Here is a 21,745-nt window from a genome sequence, read left to right as displayed (position 1 = left end):
ATGTTGTCACACAACTGTACCAACAAGCAGAAACAGCCTGGTGACGTTGTGGCACTGGCCAAAAAGAGGCACCAAAATAAAGAAAAAACATATCAGTGTGTCAAAAGAAAGAACAGCCCTAGAGTACCAAAAACAGTGCTTAGCCCTAAAGACTAGTGCTATCTCCCACTACAGTGGACACTGAAGTAATGATACAATGGTGTCAAAAATCTATAAAATCACACTGAAACTGACTAGAAGACAAAGCTATTAGTAAGAAAAGAATACCCCAGAAAAGTTGGTTAGGATCTGCTAAAGAGATGAAACAGTGGCTCCTGAGGTGCAGGCTTGTCCTGAAAGCTATTTCATTACAGTAAAGAAGAAATTGAAAGGTCAAGGACAGCACATATACTCTCCTGCAGATAGCACATGACAGCCAATAGAGGCTTGTCTGATTTGCACTCTTTGCAGCTACTGCTGCCCTAAACAAAGCTGTATATGCAATGTAGTTATAGCTGTGTGAGAATCCCATAGGATATTAAAGGGACATGGTGGGTGAGGTAATATCTTACAATAGACCAACGTGTGTGTGTGTGTGTGAGAGAGGGCGACAAGCTTTCAAGCCACAAATGAAGAAGAGCTGTGTGGCTTGAGAGCTTGTCACAGAAGTAAATTGATCCAATAAATTAACCCACCTTGTCTCTGAGTAACACTAGGGAGGCTCTGCCAGTCTCACACTAAGAGGCTAAAACTCAAGTGTGAGAATCCTGTACAGACACTATCTTTAGAGAAAAATCGTAACTTTAATGCATGCTTACTGACAGCATATAAAAGGGCTTCAAGTGAGGGAATGCAACGATCACCCGCGTGAGTTTCTTCAAATATCTGTATTGGATCGACTTTTTCTTTTAAAGGCAGAATATATTGATTTCAGCGGGGATAGCTGCCTAAAAACTGGTATGTGAGCCGTGAGCTATTCCTGCGCAATTCCAATCTGAGCTAACCGAGTCAAAGAAAGGGCGCGCTGTGGGCGACGGCAGGCGCATTGGAAGGCTGCACAGTGCCCACACATCATTGGAAAAGGCTCCGAAAAGCACTTGTCCGCCTCTGTTTCTCCTCTAGCTCGCAAATCTTTGGGGGAGGGGCCGGCTCGAGATCCGTCATAGGGCACTGAACAGCTCGGATAACACCTAAACGGGGCCAGCTGGGCTTGAGGTGCTGGCCTGAGCCCGAGCCTCGCGGGGGAGGGGCCCAGCCGCTACTGGGTCCCCCCGCTAGCCCCCGGAAGCCGCTACAGGAGAGGGCGCGCCGAACTCCCAGCTCACCCCCCCGCCCTTTGCACGCGGCGTCCTCCTCCTCTCCCCCCGCCGGCCGGGGGACGGTTCGGAGCATGCGCTTTGGGGACTAGCTGTCTTGAGGCCCTGTTCCATCAAAGAGGCGGGGCCTGCTTCTTCCCACATTGCACCGCGTCAGCAGCGCGCGCGCCTCTGAGGGGACCCGCGTCCTGTTTTTGTGTGCCTGAGCTATGGCGGTCGCGCTGCTGGGCCGGGCCCTGGCCGCTTTTCTCAGCCCCCGGCACATTCTCAGGTGAAGGCGCCGCCCGGGGCTAGTGGCGAAACTTTGGAGTGAGCCGGGCGTGTTTGGTCCTCCCAGCGCATCTGTCTGCATCCCGCCCCAGCCGCGCTCGTCTCGTCCCCTCGCTCCGCCTTCCCCCTATCGGCAGCACCCCTGGGTGCCCCCCGCGCAGCGTCCCTGTCTCCGTCCCGCGCCGCCGGACTCTTCGGGCACCCTCCGCGCATCGTCCCCTCCCTGTCCGACGCACCCCTTCGGGCACCTCCGCGCTTCCTTCCCTTCTCCCGTTCTGCCCTGTGGCCCTCTTTGCTCCTAGGAGGGAGCGTGTCCTTGGGTGGGGGTGCTAGACGCTTTCAGCATGTTGGAAGTGGCTGACCCAAGCCTGGTTACAAATGCGGAGTTGTTTCTGGGGGAGCTCCTGTGCCTTTTGGCTGGGAACATGATGGGCTGTAAATGTTAGTTGTGGGCTTATTCTGGAGTCTGGTAATACTGTTTACTTTTGGATTGTAAACTAATGGTCACGTTATTTTGAAGTGTAATTTACAGCTAAGTTTACATATTGATGTATTTTTAATATCTGATAACTTTGTGTGTGTTAAAGATGCAGCACTACATACTCAGTGGAGAAGTGGTTTTCAAAACAGATCAGTTCCGATAATTCTCCAAAGCGACCCTTAACAGCCTACTTTCGTTTTGTAAAAGATCAGCAGCCCATTTTTAGGGAACAAAATCCAGGTAAGGAACTCTCTAAAGAAATTTGGTATTAGAATAACTTATTTTTTTCATAAACTGATTAGCAACGTAAATAAAATAATTTTATTTTAGTAAGAATTAGTTAAAATGTGTTGGCAGTTCTGTTTATTGAACCCAGTTTTATTTCAGCTGTGTATGCACTTTTTTCAGTTTTCTTTGGCTAAAAAATTAGACGAGTATTTGAGTCAAACTAAATATTATATGAATAACTAAACTTTATTAACTTTAAAAGAACATATTAAAGTGATAAAATCCAGTAAAATTAAATATCAGGATTGGATGTTAGATATACATACTGCCCATACTTTATATTAGCTCTAAAAGAAACTTTGAATTTTAATTCATTCAGAGTAGAATAAATATTTGTTATATTGATAGGGTACTTAAAATGAGAACTTCAAAAAAGAACCCGATTAAATATTTGCGTTGTAATGATTAGCATTCTCTCATTGCATGTGAATATTTATTTTCATGGATACTAAAAAGGTAACTTTTGATTATGTACCAATGCCCAGTACAAGCTTTTATCCTGATGCTTTATCTAGTAATTTGCTGGGCTTTGAAAATGGTGGGTCTGTCCATGACCTAAATTGGGAAAGAGCAAATATTTTTAAGAGTGGGTGTCTTTCCCTTGAATATTTTTAGTTGTCCTAAAGTATGCATGTGTTAATGAGCACCAGATCAGGCTTTTATTCCTATTCGTAGCCAGTGAGAGCTGCAAAATTGAATAATGTTCTGATATGGAAAAAATCATTTGAGAATGGGGAAACTTGGTCTAATTGAGGATTACTGTATATAGAAATTATTATTTTAAAGTACTGAAACTAAATTATGGTTTGATTATCTTGGACAAGTTTTGAGGTAACTCACTTTAAATTATAAACAGTTGAGAATTCTTAAGTCATTTGGCTGTAGAGAGGTTGTAATCAGAAAGTTCTCCTATAAAAATATACTTGAAGTTCTCGTTCAGTTACCTACCCAGATCCCAGTGCATGATCCCTTTCTGTGACGTAGGCTTTGTCTACACTACCAAGTTTTGTGGCCAAAAACCACTTTGGGCACCACCCTGAAACTAAACGGCAGTTAATGCAGATCACAGAGCATTATGCATTCCTGGTATGAAATATTAAGATGTGCTAACACATTTAATGCTAACTTAAGTTACAGATGGTAGGAAGATGTAGATGTAGAGAAAGGACAATAGTCTAGCCTAAAGGTGACAGATATGAATAACTGTAGCATATTATTTATCTGGGAAAAAACCACTGTTGTACTTGTGGTCTGAAACACTCTTCTATATTGGCCAGATGCAACAATTGCTGCCTGAGCATCCATGAGCCATCCAGAATCTATAAAAATCCTTAAATTGTAAATCTATGCTACAAATAGCACCATGCGCCCCTCCCCTTTCAAAACTGCAGGGCCAAGTATATGACCTCTGAGTGTGCTGCTCCCTTTGGGGAACAAAGAGCAAATCATTGGAATGCTCCTGTTCTGCCCTGCACTAGGAACACAGCAGCCCCTGCTTTGACATTCCTCAGCACAGAGAGCTCACAGAGCTACTCATGATGCCGCTCCCGGCAGCTGAGGAGGCTGTGGGAGAACATGGAGGGAATCCTCCCAAGATGCGCAGCGATCAGCTCTGCCTTCCCACAACACTGCACTGTGGGATACATACCCACGCTGTCGATGATGGTGCCGACAATGTGGACGTGATCTGTCGACAAAGGAAGCAAGCGTGAACACCCTTTTGCGATTTTGTTTTGTCGACCTTTGGGTGTCAACATAAGTTTTGTCGACAAAACTTGGTAGTGTAGACAAAGCCCTTTGTCTGCAAATTAGTATATTCCATCCCAGGGGCACAAAAAGTTTTTTGTAGACCCGATAAAGTAGTATTCTTCCTCATCTTGATAAAGTTATCCTTCTTTTCTCCGAAAAGCTAATAATCCATGGCAAAATGTGGCATTGTTGAGTGGAGTGTGAAAGGAGAGGCTGACCCATGTATTCTAGGTCTGTCTTGTCTGCCTATGCTTTTTGAGCCTGAATTAGTTACTGAATGCTTAGGTTCAGTCATGTCAATAGTGGAAAAGCGGAACTGGCATTTTTGGAAAGGTGACCTGCAAAAGTGTGTTGGCGGGGAAGAATTGAGCCTGTGCCCTTTCCCTCACTAGGATGTTTAAAGAAAGCCTTAAAAGATTTTTGTCAACAAAAATTTTAACTGCTTCTATTTTACAAGGTCAAGTCTTGTTTGACCTGAAAAACTTTCTGATTGAAGGATTCATGACATGATGATATTACAGAAGTAAGGAGTGAAAGCTAATTGAGAAGGGAAGGGCATTTTAGGCAGATTCTCTAAACCATTGTTTGGGGGAAATTGGGGATTGGTTAACACTTCAATGATTGACATTTTAAATGAAGTACCTGCCATTTGAAGATTCAACACCACTTCTCATTCAGTTAAGGTGTGAAGCTGAACCTGTACCTGGTGTATTTCAGCAGATCCTCTGGCAAAACGAGGGAAGTTGAGACTTGACTATCCTGGTATTTCTAAGTAAGAAACCAAAACAAAAGCAAGGAGAAACTTTAAACTTTAAAAAAACAAACAAAAAACTCTCTTTCAGTATGCAGTGTAATGAAGAAAAAAGAAACATAAGCCCAACTTCTAAAAATTTCTGTATAGGTCACACAAAAAAAAATTCCTGTTTCTGAAATAGTGACATTTAATAAAAGAAAAGCTATTTTATTTACCTGGTGTTCAGTTTCTCGTACTGGCATGTTAAGACAGGTTTATGGAAAAAGAATGTCTGTGGCAGGAAAATACGAGTAGCAAATTCTTTCCTGGGGAAAACGAAGAACATTTTAAACATTAAAACAAGTTCAATTTTCTTACTCTCTTCCTTGTAAACAAAGAAGTTAAAATTTTCTTTTGTTTCACAGATGTGAGCATTTTGGAGATAGCAAAAAAAATTGCATATGCTTGGAAAGAGTTACCAGTGTCAGAGAAACAAGTAAGCTTGATTTTTTTTTCTTTTGTTTTATGCTCTTTCAGTTGCATATTGAGTCTTATCTTTATGTTGGCTGGGTTTGGTGTGTCTTATCGAAGGAAAATTTGTTGAAAAGTTTGTAGCATGGCAATTTATAGTATTCTGGAGTTCTCAGATTTTTGGGACCACCCCATCACTCCGGTTTTAGACCTGGATATGGGACATGGTATTGCAGAAATTGATCTCTCCTACTAACGATGAACAAGGATAAAGTGTGTACTGATTCTTTTTGAACTGTTGCCTTAAACACCTGATCATAAAGTGGTGTTGACTGATTTGCAGTCCTTAGCAAATGGCTTAACTTCTTTCATAATGAGAATTCCCAGAGGATAGTACTTTGGACAGTTGCTCATCTTCCCTGAGAGAAGTGTCATGGGATTCTACAAGAAATTCTGTTTTATTCCCCTTTGATCAATTAATATATGTAGTTTTTGTGATGGTTAGGAAGGAAATACGTGCCATTTTGTTTTTCAGTGTGTTGAGAAAAAGCTCTGGTTTTTTTCCTCATCTGATCCTATTGGGACATATTACTTGGTATCTCCATGAGAGCTGGCTGAGGTTCAATCCAGAGAAAACCAAAATAGTACTTGTAGGTTATTAAGCAGTTGGAAGGATTGGCAAAGTGACACCCCTGAGGGTACATGGTGCTGTTTGTAGTGTAGATTTACAATTTAGGGATTTTTATAGATCCTGGATGGCTCATGGATGCTCAGGTGGCAATTGTGGTCTGAAACACTCTCTTCTATATTGGCCAGATGAGACAAGTGCAACAGTGTTTTTTTTCCCAGATGAATAATTTGCTACAGTTATTCATATCTGTCACCTTTAGGCTAGATTATTGTCCTCTCTATATGTCTACATCTTCCTACCATCCATAACTTAAGTTAGTATTGAATGTGTTAGTACATATTAATATTTCATACCAGGAATGCATAACACCGGTGCTCTGTGATCTTCATTAACTGCCGTTTTGTTTCAGGGTGGAGTCCAAGGTGTTGGTTTTAAGATATAAAATTCTAAATGGTTTGGAATCTGATTAACTTGAAATTTGTCTGTCACTGTGTGATATCTAGAGGTGTGGAAGTGGGCTTGTGGTAGGGCATTTTCTAAGAAAGGGACTTCAGATCTGGAACTCTTTTTTTTTTTTCTTTTCTTCCACAAGAAACCTGGCTTTAACTTTTGGGGCCTGCTGTTAATGCACTTTTTTTTCCCTTGCGTGTTCGTGGAAGAAGCAAGCTGAAGTATTTAAGATGTTTAGATTTCTATTGGTTGTATTTCTGGGGGGGGGGAACTATTACAAGGATTCTAATTTTGATTTTAATTGTAATAGTATTAAATCTATGTGCTTTGTAATATACAAGTGAAATAAACTGCATAAATCTTGTTGCTCAAATATAGCATCTAAACTTGATGGATTATAGAAAATAGCTATTCAGAGGGGTCCCACATGATTATACTAACCTGTATGTTTCCTGTTTCTCTTGGTCTCCTGTCTTTGTGCTGTTATGGTAAATGACTCACATTTTGTAAGAGATCACGTAGTACAGTCTTTCCTCCTGATGAGATTATTATCCTGGAGTTTAGGCTCTAATCTGTTGAAAGTAATTTCTCTAAAGGTACTACCTGTGTGAGATTTTTCAGTTGTAGGTCTTAACTTCTCAGTGCAAGTCTGGGAAACTTGTCCGTTACCTCTCCCTTTGATCCTTGAGGGCAGCAGTAGAGAGGTAGAGTATGAGCTAGGTCCCTAGTGCAGTTGCTACCCACTGCAGAATATAAATGCTGCCCTTGGAACATTCCAAGCCAGTTCCTTCTTGACTACAGTTATCAAAGGAACTCCCTTTTGGAGGCAGCACCTGACTGTCCATTGCCCCAGTTTCCAGTAACATATTAGGTATTTATCTTCAGGTTTCCTCTCTGCTTTCCTGTCAAATCTGCTCTGTTAACTGTATTTTTGAGGCCTTTGCTTTGGGTACTTTGGTGACTCAGCACTTTGACACCTGCTTTGGCTCTTGAGTGCAAGTCGCTTCTGGTACTCTGCACTACTTTGGCACTCCAGCACTTGTCATCTTGGCCATTCCATCCTTGCTGTGGTGCTAGCAGTGTTCTAAGATGGGTTCTCAGGACACATTTTTTGGTGGCCTCAGAGTGCGGCCACCAACTCTTGCTGGTGGTCGCTCTCATATTTTTTTCCCTAAAATACTTGATTAGCTTTAGGAAAAACAAATAAATATGCACATATACATGTCCAAATCATTGTAATTTATTTTTGATAGCTAGTAAGTCTGCTGTGAAAAATGATAACAAACATACAAGTATCACTTTTCACGGCAGACTTACTCAGCCCTGGCAAGCCTTGGGACAAATTAAGCACTGGATTGGCAGGGAGGAGCGGTGTCGGGGAGGCAGCGGGAGTCAGAGACGATGGGGTGTGTGGATGGCTGGGGGAGGCAGCGGGGGGCTGGAGCCTGAAGCCTTGTGTCCAGATCCCAAAGCCCCATGGACTGGGGATGGAGCCTGAATCTGTGCAACTGGAACCTGCTGCCACACAGCTGGAGCTCTGGGGTGGAGCCCGAAGCCCCGCTGCCAGAGCCCGCTGCCTTGCCTCCCCAGAGCTGAAGCCCAAAGTCTGAGCCCCACTGCCCCAGGGAAGGTGGGGAACTCACTGTCTGCCTGCTCCTCCAGCGTTATGCCCCAGGTGTCTCTGGAGGGCAGCAGTGGCCAACCCCTGTTGGCAGCCCTGCAACCAACACCAAGGCAGTGCATCCAAGAGAAACAAGGAGGGACAGCTACTTTGCCAGTCTCTCCCCTACCCCCTACCATCACAGCCCTGGAGACTGTGGCCACAAGAAAAGCCCCTGGTGGCTGTATTTGAGAAACGCTGTTCTAAGAGCATGAGTGCTTGAGTTCGTGTTTCAGTGCCACAGTTAAGGCTGCCTTGTTATTCCTGCACCAAATGCACCTGTTTTGCAGTGTGGTGTTTATTTTCTTTGGTTCTGTCCTTCTCTCAGCAAATTGCAAACTTCCTTCCACCCCAGTAAGCCCACCAGGGCAGCTTCACCACCAAAGCACTCTATGCCCCCACAAGCAAAACCAATGACTTCACTGAGCATGAGCTTCTCAGTGCTCTTGGACCTCTGTACTCCACTTTTGTAACGAACTTCTGCCTTACCCAATGAGCAGAGCATCTTTATGAGAGGCTGAGCCTGGAGGTGCCAGGAGAGGGCCAATAACCTCTTGATATACCTCTTTTGAAACCCTGGCTCCATGAAGGTCTCTGTCAAGACCTGTTTAGATTTTTGCTTTACTCTCATGTGCTTGAAGTGGAAAGGAGATGGTGATGTCCTTGTTAATCTGAGTCAATCATTCTTGGTCCTTCTCAAAGCCCGCAATCTTGACTTCAAGGCGTTCCCTTTGCTGTGCAGCAGCAGATATAGGAACTCTTGTGATGGTTGGAGAGCTTTTGCGCAGAGGTTAATGTGTCCTAACTCAGACCTCTAATGTCAGAACTCTCAGCACAGAGGCTCTAGCGGCCTTTGCATCTTGCATTAAGGCTGCTATTTGCCCTTGGAAGGTTGAAGTACTTACTTGATGCCAAATAATTCCCTACTACAGAAGAATGCTATGACAGCAACTCACAGGGGAAGATTTAACCTTCCCCTAGGTTTTACAAAAGCTGTCCAAATCGCTGATTTTTTTTTTTTTCCCTGTTGAAATCATTCCAGGAATCTAAAGAGCTTCAATTGAGATATGTGGGCTTGAAACACTTGTCCCATAGGTTGGCTTTGCCTTTCATCAACTGGCCCATATTGTATAAACAAGACTTCCCCAGAAATCTGTACTTGTGCTGATGTTCTTAGTGTATATATACAGCTGACCAGCTGCCCACCTCGGCAACCAAGTTCACATATGCTGATGACATCTGCTTGGCAATAGCCAGAAAGGAGCTCTGAGGAACTGGAGTCCTGCCTGTTATCTGACCTTGACATCTGGTCAGGTATTTTTCAAAGTGGGGACTTAAACTAAACACAATAAAGATAGTGTCATCTCATTTCCATCTTGCCTACTGGTTATCTCATCAATAGCCGCAGGCCTTTCTGAACAATCAGCTGATCTCTTTTTTTTTTTTTTTTAACCATCCCCTACTTATTTGGGGTTACAGCTAAACTGTTCTCTGTGTCCTTTTGACAACATTGAGAAGACACACTAAAATTCAGTTGAAATTTGCACTCCTCCACAGGCTTGCTAGCAGCTCATAGGGCGCTAGTGCTCACAAGGTGCTAATTATTGCACCTGCCAAATACTGTGCGGCAGCAAGGGGCACCAGTCATCAGTATGTCACACTGGTCTCAACGATCAGCTTTGCTCTTCAAATCATCACCGGTGTGACCCTGACAGCTCCAGCCTCCAACTTCCCAGTCCTGGCTGGCATTGGTCTTCCAACAATTAGGCGTGAAGGCAGGGCCCTGGCGACATTGACTGTCAAGACAGCTTACTTCACAATTTTGTCTCAAAACCACATAAGAAAGCCAGCTAAAGTCAAGCTGCCTCTTTTCTGAAATAGTTTGCCTTAGGCAATACATCAGACACAACCTTTCTAAGGAACAGGAGCAACAGATGATGTAGGACTATATTTTGTATCGATGCTTTTCTTGTCAGATAGTCAACTCAGATCTACATCCTCTAGTCTCTCCTGATCAGCTCCTCCGTGGCCCTCAGAACAACCATATGATCCTTCTTTGTTACAATAGGATACCTTGTGGTCATGGGCACTTTAACCTACATCTTTACTACTGGGGTTTCTCCACCTCCTTGTCCTGCCCCTGTGGAGCTCAAAAGCACAGTGTGCTATCCTATTACCATCTTGATGGTGAATAGATGCACTTGACTTTTCCAGATGCTGCTGCTGTAATAGTTGTTACATCACTTACCAAACATCTAATTTGTTTGTATTTGTGCCATGAGAAGCTATAATGTCAGAACACGAACTGGCCTAAAATAGATTGCTCACACGACTGCGCCAGGCTTGAAGGTTGATTGAAAGTATGTACTTCTGGGGGATGCTGCTAGTTAAATTTCTCACCCTCTCCAGGAGAATGGGGAAGTGGTCATTATTAGCGGGAAGATTGTATTGCTGCACACACTACTGAAATCCTCACAAACAACTTCAGTGAAATCTTTAATTTTTCATTACTTTGGTATCCTTTTGATACTGAAATTGGGATGTGAGAGGAGGGAATAGGATGATATTTAGGGGAAATCAGGAGAGTAACTCCTCAGCTGTTCTTGAGCTTGCATGCAGCCAGCTTGACAAGTGACAGAGCTAGTGTGCTCTGAGTTGTTACACCTGTCTCTGAAGGCCAGTCAGGAGCATTCAGAGATATTAGGAGGCCCATCACTGGTGTAGTTGCTGCATTAGCACTTAAGTAATGGAATATGACATAATGATAGTTAACACATTAGTTAGATTTTCAATCCAAATGATGGTGTAAATGGTATGTACCATTGATACAGTTGCTGTGAATACATAGGATACATGCATGGCAGAGGGTCTAAAGACTAGTTATATCGAATTACTCTTGTGTAGATCATGAGGTTACTTCATCCTGAAGACTAACTCCCATGGATTATGTCCCCCCTGGAAAAGGAGGGGCAGGACAAAGATATGGGGCTGTTACACATGGGAGGTGAGGGCTTATGTTACAAGAACTCTTCATTGCTAGAGATGATGTGCATCTCTGCTGCACTAATTATTTCTAGGGACTCTGTGAAGCCTGATGATTCTGTTTACTGCATGGCAGGCCAACAGCTGTATCCTGCTATAGCCTGCATGGTTTGGAAGGCTGTTTGATCTTTAGAATGTTTTAAAGCAGTGGTTCTCAACCAGGGGTACTCATATATTCTTGGGGGTATGCAGAGGTCTTCCAGGGGATATATAAGTTCATCTAGATATTTGCGTTTTTGTATAACAGACTACATAAAAAGCATTAATGAAGTCAGTACAAACTAAAATTTCATAGACAATGACTTGTTTATACTGCTCTATACACTGAAATGTAAGTACAGTATTTATATTCCAGTTGATTAATTTTATAATTATATGGTAAAAATGAGAAAGTAAGCAATTTTTCAATAATAGTATGCTGGGTCACTTGTATTTTTATGTCTGATTTTGTAAGCAAGTAGTTTTTAAGTGAGGTGAAATTTGGGGATACGCAAAACAAATAGGACTCCTGAAAGGGGTACAGTTGTCTGGAGAGGTTGAGAGTCACTGTTTTAAAGGTAGAATGTTTAGCTGAAATTGTCAGTTATGTTTGCTTTCTTTGGTTGTTTTCATGGTTTTTGTGCTTATAGACATATGAAGCAGCTGCAAAGGTAGAGAGGCAGGCATACAAAGAAGAGCTGGCCATATACAAAGCACAGTTAAGTCCAGCCCAGATAGTAGCTTTGAAAGAAGAAAGGAGACAAAAACGGGCAAAAAGAAAAGCAATGAGGAAAAAGAGGGTAAGTACTCAAAATGTGATTTCATTTTCACTTTTAAGGTAACTTAAATGTATTAATGGTTATTAGACATGGACCATGATTACAATGCAAGGCTAGAAATAATGTTTTAAAGGAATGCTGTCAGGTTAAAAATCGTACTTAAATCATTACTGATGTTTCCCATAATAGTTGGGTTTATTAATTGATTACTTTATTTAATTTGCTTCTCACTATGTTATACTTTTTTCCATTTCACTTAACTGAGACCATGAAAGTAGACCAGCCAGTTTCACCTTCTGATGCATGAGAATCAGCACAGTCCTGCAATATTTGGTTGCAGATGCTGCGAAGCCACATATTAATCCTGATTTGCCATCGCCTGGAACAGTCTCCCCTCTGCCAAGGGTGAAGATGGCAGAAAATTCCAGCAAAAAGAACAAGTAACAGTGACTAGGTAGCAAGTGCTCTGCTCCAGTTATTTCTCATATGGACGGTGTCCTGGAGGAGGCCTGTCAGGAGGAATCAGCAACACCGGAGGTGTCCTGGAAATAGCTTTCCATGAACATTCAGTCCACCAGCCCCTGAATTTGGCAGCTCCAGGATGTCATCCAGTTGATTAAGCCTCCCCAAAACCATTGTAGCCACCAACACCTATACTAGATAGGGGTAGTAAGCTTGGCACTTCACGTGTCCTTTGTATCAGAATAAGAAATCCAGAATTAAGAAATGTAAATATTCTCCTTCCACTCCTTCTGTGATGGGTTCACCCTGGGGTGCCACCTGGAACTTGAGTACCACTGAGCCCCCAAACCCACCAGTCTGGGCTCCCTCTCTCACTGCACTGCTGTGACAAGCTGCATAGCCCTCCAGCCTACACTTTCACCAGCATTTATACAGGTAAGGGACACACCCAGCTGCAGTTACACACAGGCTCTCTAACCATCAGCTTCCCAGCCTGGGACCCCAGAGCAGTACCATCCTGCCCTGGTCAATTCTGGCCAGTATATGGGTTTAATATCTGATCCGCCTCTTCCTCAATATGAAGAGAACAGTGCATGCTTGGTTACCATAAGTAGAGATATTCCCTAAGCACTCCAGTGAAAGCTCACTGGTTTAGATTAAAATAAAAACAAGTTTTTATTAACTACAAATGGTTTAGATTTATTAGGTTATTAAATTTTTAAGTGATTATAAGGGATAGCAAACAGATCAAAGCAGATTGCCTAGCAAATAAACAAAAAATGCACACTAAGTTTAATATACTAGATAAGTTATGAATTAGCAGATTCTCACCCTAAGAGATGATACAAGCAGGCTGCAGATTCTTAAGGGGCAAGATGCACTTGCTTTACAGCTTGGAATCCCCAGCTGTTTCATACACAGGCTAGAAATCCCTTTAGTCTAGCACTTCTCCCAGTTCAGTCTTTGATCCTCAGGTGTTTCCAGGAGTCTTCTTGTGTGGGGAGTGAAGAACCACAGATGATGTTACTCCCTGCCATGTATAGCTTTAGCATATGGCGGGAACCCTTTGTTTCAAAACTTGGTTCCCAGACCAGTTTGTGGAAAAATACTGACATCCCAAGATGGAATCCAGAATCCTGTGACCTGGTCACATGTCCTTGTAGAGTCATAGCAGCCATTACTTACAGGCTGTTAGGAGTGTTCTCAGGAAGGTTCACCAGGTGGGAGATAAGCTTCTCTGAAGGCCTATTTTTTTTTCCCTAATGGCTCATTGCCCTGAAAACGCCCTTCCCAATGACCTATCTAGACTGAAAGCATCTTGTCTAGTGGTCATCACCCAGGTGTAGCTACATTTGAAATACAGATACACACTCAATATTCATAACTTCAGATACAAAAATGATACATGCCTACAAATAGGATAATCCTATTCAGCAAATCCTAACTTTTCCAATGACACCTCACATGACTTATCTTGCATAAAATACATCATAATTATGCTATAATCATATAATATAATAATATTACTAAAAAGAATACAGGGTGCCATGTGTCACCTTCATCTTCCCCTGAAGAAGGGGCACTTTTGGATTTAAAACTACAGGTAATGGAAGAAACAGGAAAAGCTCTTTAAAGCAGACTGTTTTGGTATAATGCTTTGCAATGTAGTTATCTCTCAGTATGAGTCCAGAGCCTGTCCAATGAGTGCAGGAAAATCCTGATCAGGAGTAAGGTGAAACTACCAAACAACTTCTCCATTGTCCTAAAGAAGGAGCTGTCTATCTTCCTCTAATCAATGCTTGAAAATATAATAAAATCACAACTGGAGCAATCCAACAAATAGAGGTTCCCAGGCAAGACCAGAAATTGTATGCTGTGTTTAATATCAAAGGCAAATTGTTAACCTGCTGAAGAGAAATGTGGCAGCCTTACTAATAAATTAACCACTCATTTTTGTTCAAGCAGTCCACTGATAGCCAAATAAAAGTAACCCTCAGAAGAAACTGAGATGTTTAGTGCAGCCTTCCACACTTTGGTTCATGTAGCTAGTCATGATCCCTTCCTCTAGTGGGCTCAAATCTATCTTATTGTCTCAATCTGGGTTAAAGTATGAGTGGTTCACAAATGAAGACTAGTTTGGTGTTAGGGTAAACCTTAACGCTCTCTTGTCCCCAGTGCAATGCAATTTTGCATAAGAAATTGATCTTTTTGTAAAATGCTTCTTTTTTTTTTTTTTTAGTAAGTGTAAAATGGCCAATAAAAAGCTAATGGTATAATCAGCTTTGCTAAAATGAATTGAAACAAATATATTCAGTGGGTTCAGTCATTCACAGAAAAATAACTTCTACCTTCTTACAATTTTTTAGGAATTAACAGTGCTTGGAAAGCCTAAAAGACCTCGTACTGGCTTTAACATTTTTATGTCTGAACACTTCCAAGAAGCTAAGGGAGTTTCAGTTCAGGTAAACAAGACAAAATTGGTTAATTTTAGATTTCTTCATTGTTAAAATGACCATCTTCCAAAATTTGTTACATTCAGAAAATGTGTTCTAGCTTCTCTTATAGGTAACAATTCAAATAGTTGAGTATTTCTGGATCTTCCTTTGCTAGGCAGAGGTTGGAATTTCTAGGGCATGGTTGAACGCTTGCTGTTAATTGCTTGCTATCCAAACTGAGCCACTCAATGGATGCATAGACTTAATACATCAGAAAGTCTTGCAGTACTGTATACACTCTGAAGACTTAGGGCTTGTCTACGCTTACATTTTATAGCACTCTAACTTGCTGGCTCATGGGTGTGAAAAATCACCCCCCTGAGCACAGCAATTCTGAGCGCTTTAAAGCGCTAGTGTAGACAGGCTCCAAGCTAATCCCCTCGTGGAGGTGGCAAGTCTGAGCGCTTTAAAGCACTAGTGTAGACAGGCTCCAAGCTCATCCCCTCTTGGAGGTGGATGTGCTGAGTGCTGAGAGAGCTTCTTCAAAGTGCTGCTGCGGGAGTGTTCCAGCGACAGCGTTTTGAAGTTTCCAGTGTAGCCATGTCCTTACTCCCTCTTATTCAGTAACTGGAGAATTCCATCTTTCCCTGCCTCTTTCTTAGGTCTAAACACAAGGTTGCATCACTTTAATGAAGACCTTGTCTGCACAAGAAATTTGCACCAATTTAACTTCAGGTGTGAATTTAAACTGATTGGAGTAAATCAGTAAAAACCCTTGTGTGGACATGATGACTTTGGTTTAAGTGTGGCTTATTTTGGATTAGCTTCAGCCTATTCCAAATTGATTTAAACTATAAGTAAGCCATACAGAAGGTTGCTCCAGTTTAACCAAATCAGCACTTGTCTATACAGTGGGATAATGCGTTCTACTGGGTGCGATTTCTAAAGCATGCTAATGTGTTGATTGGTCTATGTAGACCCTGCTAGTGTGCCATAAAGGTTCCCTAGTACACTTTAACGTAGTACTGTTTCAAACAGCACTACCTGAAAGCACACCAGCAGGGTCTACAAATGCACACCTAATTAAAATAGATTCAGATCATGATTAAAGTTGATCTGACTGGATAGAAAACTATGTTTAACCATGCTTAATATCAAAGCCACTAATTTCCCAGCAGAGTGGAAGGAACTCTTTGATATCCTGCAATTACATTTGATTATATGGAGGGAGGGGTCAGCAAGTGATGCAAGGCATTTCTCTTTGAGGTGGTCCATTCATATAATCAACCAGCTTATTCCCTAGAACTAAGATGATCAGGAATAGTAAATGTAAACTGTATGTCTCATGAAGGTATAGGTCAGTGGCTCTCAATCTTTCCAGACTACTGTATCCCTTTCAGGAGTCTGATTTGTTTTGCGTACCCCCAAGTTTCACCTCACTTAAAAACTAACTAGATGGACAACAACAGAAATATATAGATGATCCCCTTGGCAGACTACCCATAAGTCTGCTCATTCATGCTTGAACTTCTTAGTTAATTGGTTTTTGTTTCACTTTTGTATTGGAGCAGACTTTTAGCGATGGGGAAGTATCCACCTCCCAAAAAGTCAGACTATCACTTATGAGTGGTGTCTTCATTCCACCTTGTTTAGTCTCCTCTTCTTGCTCTCTGCTTACCTTCCTTGTACCCTCAATTTTCCATCTGTTTTCTAACATCTACCTATCTTCCAATTCAGCAAACACCTTCATCTTCTATCCTTACTTTCCCCCATAACCAATTGTATTCCTAGTTAGCTTCCTCATATTTACCCCTTTTCTTCTTTCTTCCCATGTTTGCTCCCCCTGGCTCTAGTCCCCTTTCTGTGACGTTCTGGGTGCCCATGAGCAAGTCAATTCACCTCTATTTCTCTATCTGTAAAAAAGTCAAAATTACTAGTCCCAGTTTACCTGTTTCATGAAGACTTTGACAGTATTTGTAAAGTTCAAATAATATTTACAAACAGAGTGAAATTATCAAGGTGTCTAATTTGTAAAGTGCAGATAGCACTTCAGAGATTTTGGTCATTTTCGTGTTGATGCTTATTCACGAACTACAGTGTGTGCTGGTATTCTGTACTGGCACATACTGTTCCATCTCAAGCAGTGCACAACTTTCCATTTTAAGAGCAGGAAGAATGGTGGTTTTTACTGGAATCAAAGGTATTTAGCTGTCAACTAATTTTGCTTTAGGAGGACTTTAGTCCCTTTTAGCCTATACCCTTGAGAATCTCATGATCCAACCTTTTTACATGCGTTTAAGAGAGTTTGTATTTTGTAGGCAAAGATGAAGAATTTATTTGAAGAATGGCAAGATCTATCCAGTTCTCAAAAGCAGGTATGTGTCTAGCTTTTTGTGAAGCTCCAGTCCAGCTAAGTGTTATCCAACTACAGAAGGACAGTTTAGTCATTCTGACTCCGGGACACTCTTGTAAATTCTAGTTATACCAACCTTTTATTATAGTAAAAAATGCACTTTAACTAAAGGATTTTATTTTCATTTATTTTATAAATTCTTGAAACCAATTACACTTCAAGCTGAAATGTCTCATATTGATTCTTAACACAACAGTGACCACTTTTTAAAAGGTTTCAGAGTAACAGCCATGTTAGTCTGTCTTTGCAAAAAGAAAAAGAGTACTTGTGGCACCTTAGAGACTAACCAATTTATTTGAGCATGAGCTTTCATGAGCTACAGCTCACTTCATCGGATGCATACCGTGGAAACTGCAGAAGACATTATATACACACAGAGACCATGAAACAATACCCCCTCCCACCGCACTGTCCTGCTGGTAATAGAAAATACTGATAACCTTTCATTAAGCAGTGGAATGGGTGGTCATTGGGGAGGAATATTGATTCCTGAGTATGGAAGGAAAAAGCTTAATCAGTTAAATTTTTTTCAGATTAACTTCTTGCTTTCATAAATGAAATGAGATCTTTTAAAAAACTTCAAACTAGTAATGGATTTGGTTCTTATGGGGAATGAGTCCTTTTGCTATGTTTTAATAGAAATTTTAAAATAACACTGTTATGTGCATGGGAAAAATCTTACTTCATGTGTCTTTTTTTTGCTGTCTTTAACGGTGCACTGAGGTATGATGCTCCAGACCTGTGTTTAATAATATTTGAAGCATTCCACATTAAAACAGTATAAAAACTAGGGCTGTTGATTAATCACAGTTAACTCACGCGATTAACTTAAAAAAATTAATCATGATTAATCAGTTTTAATTGCACTGTTAAACAATAGAATACCAGTTGACATTTATTAAATTTTTTGTTTTTCTGCACTTTAACATATATTGTATTCTGTGTTGTAGTTGAAATCGAAGTGTATATTTTTTATTACAAATATTTGCACTGTAACAATGATAAAGTATTTTTCAGTTCACCTCATACAAATAGAGTAGTGCAATCTCTGTTGTGGAAGTGCTGCTTACAAATTTAGATTTTTTTGTTACATATTTGCACTCAATAATAAAACAATGTCAAACTTCAGAGCCTACAAGTCCACTCATTCCTACTTCTTGTTCAGCCAATTGCTATGACAAAAAAGTTTGTTTACATTTACAGGAGATAATGCTGCCCTCTTCTTATTTACAGTGTCACCAGAAAGTGAGAACAGGCCATTCACATGGCACTTTTGTAGCCGGTATTGCAAGGTATTTACATGCCAGATATGCCAAAATATTAATATGCCCCTTTATGCTTCAGCCAGCATTCCAGAGGACATGCTTCCATGATGATGATGCTCGTTTTAAAAAAAAAAAAAAAATGCTTTAATTGTGACTGTACTCCTTTGGGGAGAATTCTATGTCCCTTGTTTTGTTTTACCCGCATTCTGACATATATTTCATGTTATAGCAGTCTCAGATGATGACCCAGGACATGTTGCTCTTTTTAAGAACACTTTCACTCCAGATTTCACAAAACACAAAGAAGGTACCAGTGAGAGATTTCTAAAAAGAGCTATGGCACTCAACCCAAGGTTTAAGAATCTGAAGTGCCTTCCAAAATCTGAGAGACAGGATGTGGAGCATGCTTTCAGAAGTCTTAAAAGAGCAACACTTCAGTGCAGAAACTACAGAACCTGAACCACCAAAAAAGAAAATCAATCTTCTGCTGGTGGCATCTGACTCAAATAATGAAAATGAACATGCATCAGTCCGTACTGTTTTGGATTGTTACTGAGCAGAACCCATCATCAGCGTGGACACGTCCCCAAGAATGGTGGCTGAAGCATGAAGGGACATATAAATCTTTAGTGCATCTGGCAGGTAAATATCTTGCAATGCCAGTTACAAAAATGCTATGCGAATGGTCTGTTCTCACTTTCAGGTGATATGGTAAACAAGAAGCGGGCAGCATTATCTCCTGCAAATGTAACTTGTTTGTCTGAGCAATTGGCTGAACAAAAAGTAGGACTGAATGGACTTTGTTTCATTTTTGAATGCAGGTTTTTTTACCTAATTCTATGTTTGTAAATTCAACTTTCATGATAAAGCGATTGCATTACAGTACTTGTATTAGGTGATTTGAAAAATATTATTTCTTTTGTTTTTTTACAGTGCAAATACTTGTAATCAAAAATAAATATAAAGCGGGCACCTTACTCTTTATATTCTGTTTTGGAATTGAAATCAATATATTTGAAAACGTAGAAAACATCCAAAAATATACAAATAAATAGTATTCTATTATTGTTTAATAGTGTGATTAATTTTTTTAATCGCTTGACAGCCCTAATAAAAACCCAATTAGCCTTTCTTAATCTTGACTTTCTTTTAAACCTGGTATTCCTTGTCCTGAATTTCCTCTGTCCAAATAATGTTTGTTTGAATGTGCAAGTGGAGCACACAGCTATTTTATATTTCGTACTCCTTTCTAGAGAGAGAATTGAGTTTGAAATCGGTTGTGCAGAAATATCTGTTTGGTTTCTCTTTCCAGCTGTAATCCTTATGTACCCCAGCTTCATCAAACTTGTACTCCAATGCAAAACCTTAATGACCTCAGAAATGGTAAGGCAGAATCATTTCCCAAATGCATGGAGTGTGACAGTCAGATGTGCTGATCTGTTGGCATAACTGATATAAAAGAACATGATCTTATTGTTAAGGTTTTGTGTTAAAGTGCAAATTTGAAGTTGAGGTCATGTATTGCTTTTTGGTTTTTGTTGGAAACAAAAGCCTTATGGAGTATTGGAGTACATTATCAAATCAATAGTTGAATGGAGAGAAATGCACAAGTCTTTCTACTTAACTTTTTATTTCCATTCTTCTCAAGTTCTGGATGGATGTAATTTGTCCTGTTGTAACCTTAACTGCCCCTAAACATAGTATTTCTTAGCTAATATTTACTTAGCAATGGGGAAAAGGGAGAGTTAAAGATTTTATCTGGAGGTCTAATGTGTCTGTGCAAAAAGGTAAAACACTTCTCATGTACTCTCATAAGAAGACTTCATGCAAACAGAGTATATTATATTGTAAGCTCAAGATGCGTACTTGTCTGTCTGGGTAAAGCATCAGGCCATACAAACAGTTTTTCTAACATTTTAAAATTGAAAAGGCAGTTTCTTCATTTAAGTATTAAGTCTGAAATCTCAACATGGTTTCACTGCTCATGAGTTTAGTAGAGCATACAGCTAATGCTTTATCTGGTTTAGCTGAAATTGCTTAAAACATTCCAGAAGAGTAAATTTGCAAATTTTAAATACGCAATTGCCTGAATATTCTACCTCAAAATAAGACCCTAGGATGGAGGGAAAATTGAAGGTGTAGGGAGCCTGAAGATCTCAAGAAGCAGAAGAAATGACAGCTCTTAGGAAAGTGAAGGTAGAGGTTACTGAGGAATTTGAAATAGACTTTCTTATGTTGTTTAAAGAGATAAATAACTTACTATGCAGCAACTTATTATTGCTTTCATTTGTGAGTGAATTTGATTCTAAGAAACAGATGCTTCAAATTCTTGTGGCGCATTGGGAAGGGGAAAATGCCATGGGATTTGGCAGAATTTCCATTTCCAGTAACAGCCAGAATTTTACTTAAGGAAATATTGAAACATTTTAAATCATTTCTCAGACATATCTACAGCTTGCTGAAGATGACAAGGTTCGGTATGAAAATGAAATGAAGTCATGGGAGGAGCAAATGGTTGATGTTGGACGTGAAGATCTGATACGTTACAAAAACAGAAGACTCAAAAAGTCAAGAGTTGCAACAGAGAAGAAAACCGTAAAAAAGGTTATTTCAAAAAAGAGAGTTAAAACTATAAAGATTCAAAGAACTAAAGAGTCTTCATCGCCAGAAGTTAAGGCAAAATTAAAAACAAAAAGTTCTGAAGAATAAAGCTGGTAAATGTTTTATATTTAATTCCTTGACTGCCATGACTTTATTCTGCTTGTAAGTGTTAGTGCTAGTGCTAAGTGCATTGAATTTTTGGGGAAAAAATTATTGTTTATATAAGATATATTTAAGAAAAAATTGGGTAAGAGGGATTTGAATCTCTCTCAGAATTATCCAGAGAAATTATTTCTGCAGGTGTAACATAGTCTGTATAAACACAATCAACATTAATCAAGCTGTGAATACTTTTCATACTGACTGATCATGATGGGGAAGAGCATTCTTGAGCCCACAATAATGCGGACAAGTGTTAGTTTTTGTAACTTATACAATATTTTAATGAAAGCAACCATAATCTACAATATTACCTTCTAGATGTTGTAACTAATTAGAAGATGAAGCTTGAATTTACAACAGAGGTATGTTCTGTTCCCTCCCTAATGTTAACAGCGCATGCATTAGCTGGAAATAAATGTGTAGGTGTGTATTTTTGCTAATTTCAGTTCTTCTCTCAAAAATGTAAACTTCAGAATTATGTACACATTTAGTTTTATTACTTCCATATTCATCTGTGTACCACTTCCTCTGTATCACACATCTATGCATACATTTAAGTTGCATAGAATAAAAAATCAG

General features: G+C 40.3%; 1 protein-coding gene across 3 annotated transcripts; it reads left to right on the top strand.

The window, feature by feature from the left end:
- The first annotated feature begins 1,424 nt into the window (after window positions 1–1,424).
- Window positions 1,425–21,606, top strand: TFAM (transcription factor A, mitochondrial). 3 transcript variants are annotated; one of them, XM_077822143.1, is made up of 8 exons: window positions 1,425–1,566; window positions 2,153–2,286; window positions 5,242–5,312; window positions 11,700–11,849; window positions 14,657–14,752; window positions 17,044–17,100; window positions 20,846–21,117; window positions 21,485–21,606. In XM_077822143.1, exons 1-7 carry the CDS (start codon window positions 1,505–1,507, stop codon window positions 21,110–21,112), a joined length of 837 nt encoding a protein of 278 aa, XP_077678269.1. In that variant the 5' UTR covers window positions 1,425–1,504; the 3' UTR covers window positions 21,113–21,117; window positions 21,485–21,606. The 3 variants fall into 3 exon arrangements, with proteins under 3 accessions (XP_077678269.1, XP_077678270.1, XP_077678268.1); XM_077822144.1 differs by lacking the exons at window positions 20,846–21,117; window positions 21,485–21,606 and adding exons at window positions 18,372–18,430; window positions 18,633–20,839; XM_077822142.1 differs by lacking the exon at window positions 21,485–21,606 and having other exon boundaries at window positions 20,846–21,136.
- The last annotated feature ends 139 nt before the right edge of the window (window positions 21,607–21,745 follow it).

The sequence above is a fragment of the Eretmochelys imbricata genome, chromosome 7 (genome assembly GCF_965152235.1).
Source record: "Eretmochelys imbricata isolate rEreImb1 chromosome 7, rEreImb1.hap1, whole genome shotgun sequence".
Classification (NCBI taxonomy): Eukaryota; Metazoa; Chordata; order Testudines; family Cheloniidae; genus Eretmochelys; species Eretmochelys imbricata.
This window is presented reverse-complemented; position numbering and strand designations above follow the sequence as displayed.

Excerpts from the sequence above, each read along its gene's own strand:
- TFAM (XM_077822143.1), top strand. The coding sequence starts at position 1,505 with ATGGCGGTCGCGCTGCTGGGCCGGGCCCTGGCCGCTTTTCTCAGCCCC. Across the intron at positions 2,287-5,241 it reads TTTTAGGGAACAAAATCCAG|ATGTGAGCATTTTGGAGATA; the intron begins GTAAGGAACTCT and ends TTTGTTTCACAG. Across the intron at positions 14,753-17,043 it reads CTAAGGGAGTTTCAGTTCAG|GCAAAGATGAAGAATTTATT; the intron begins GTAAACAAGACA and ends TGTATTTTGTAG.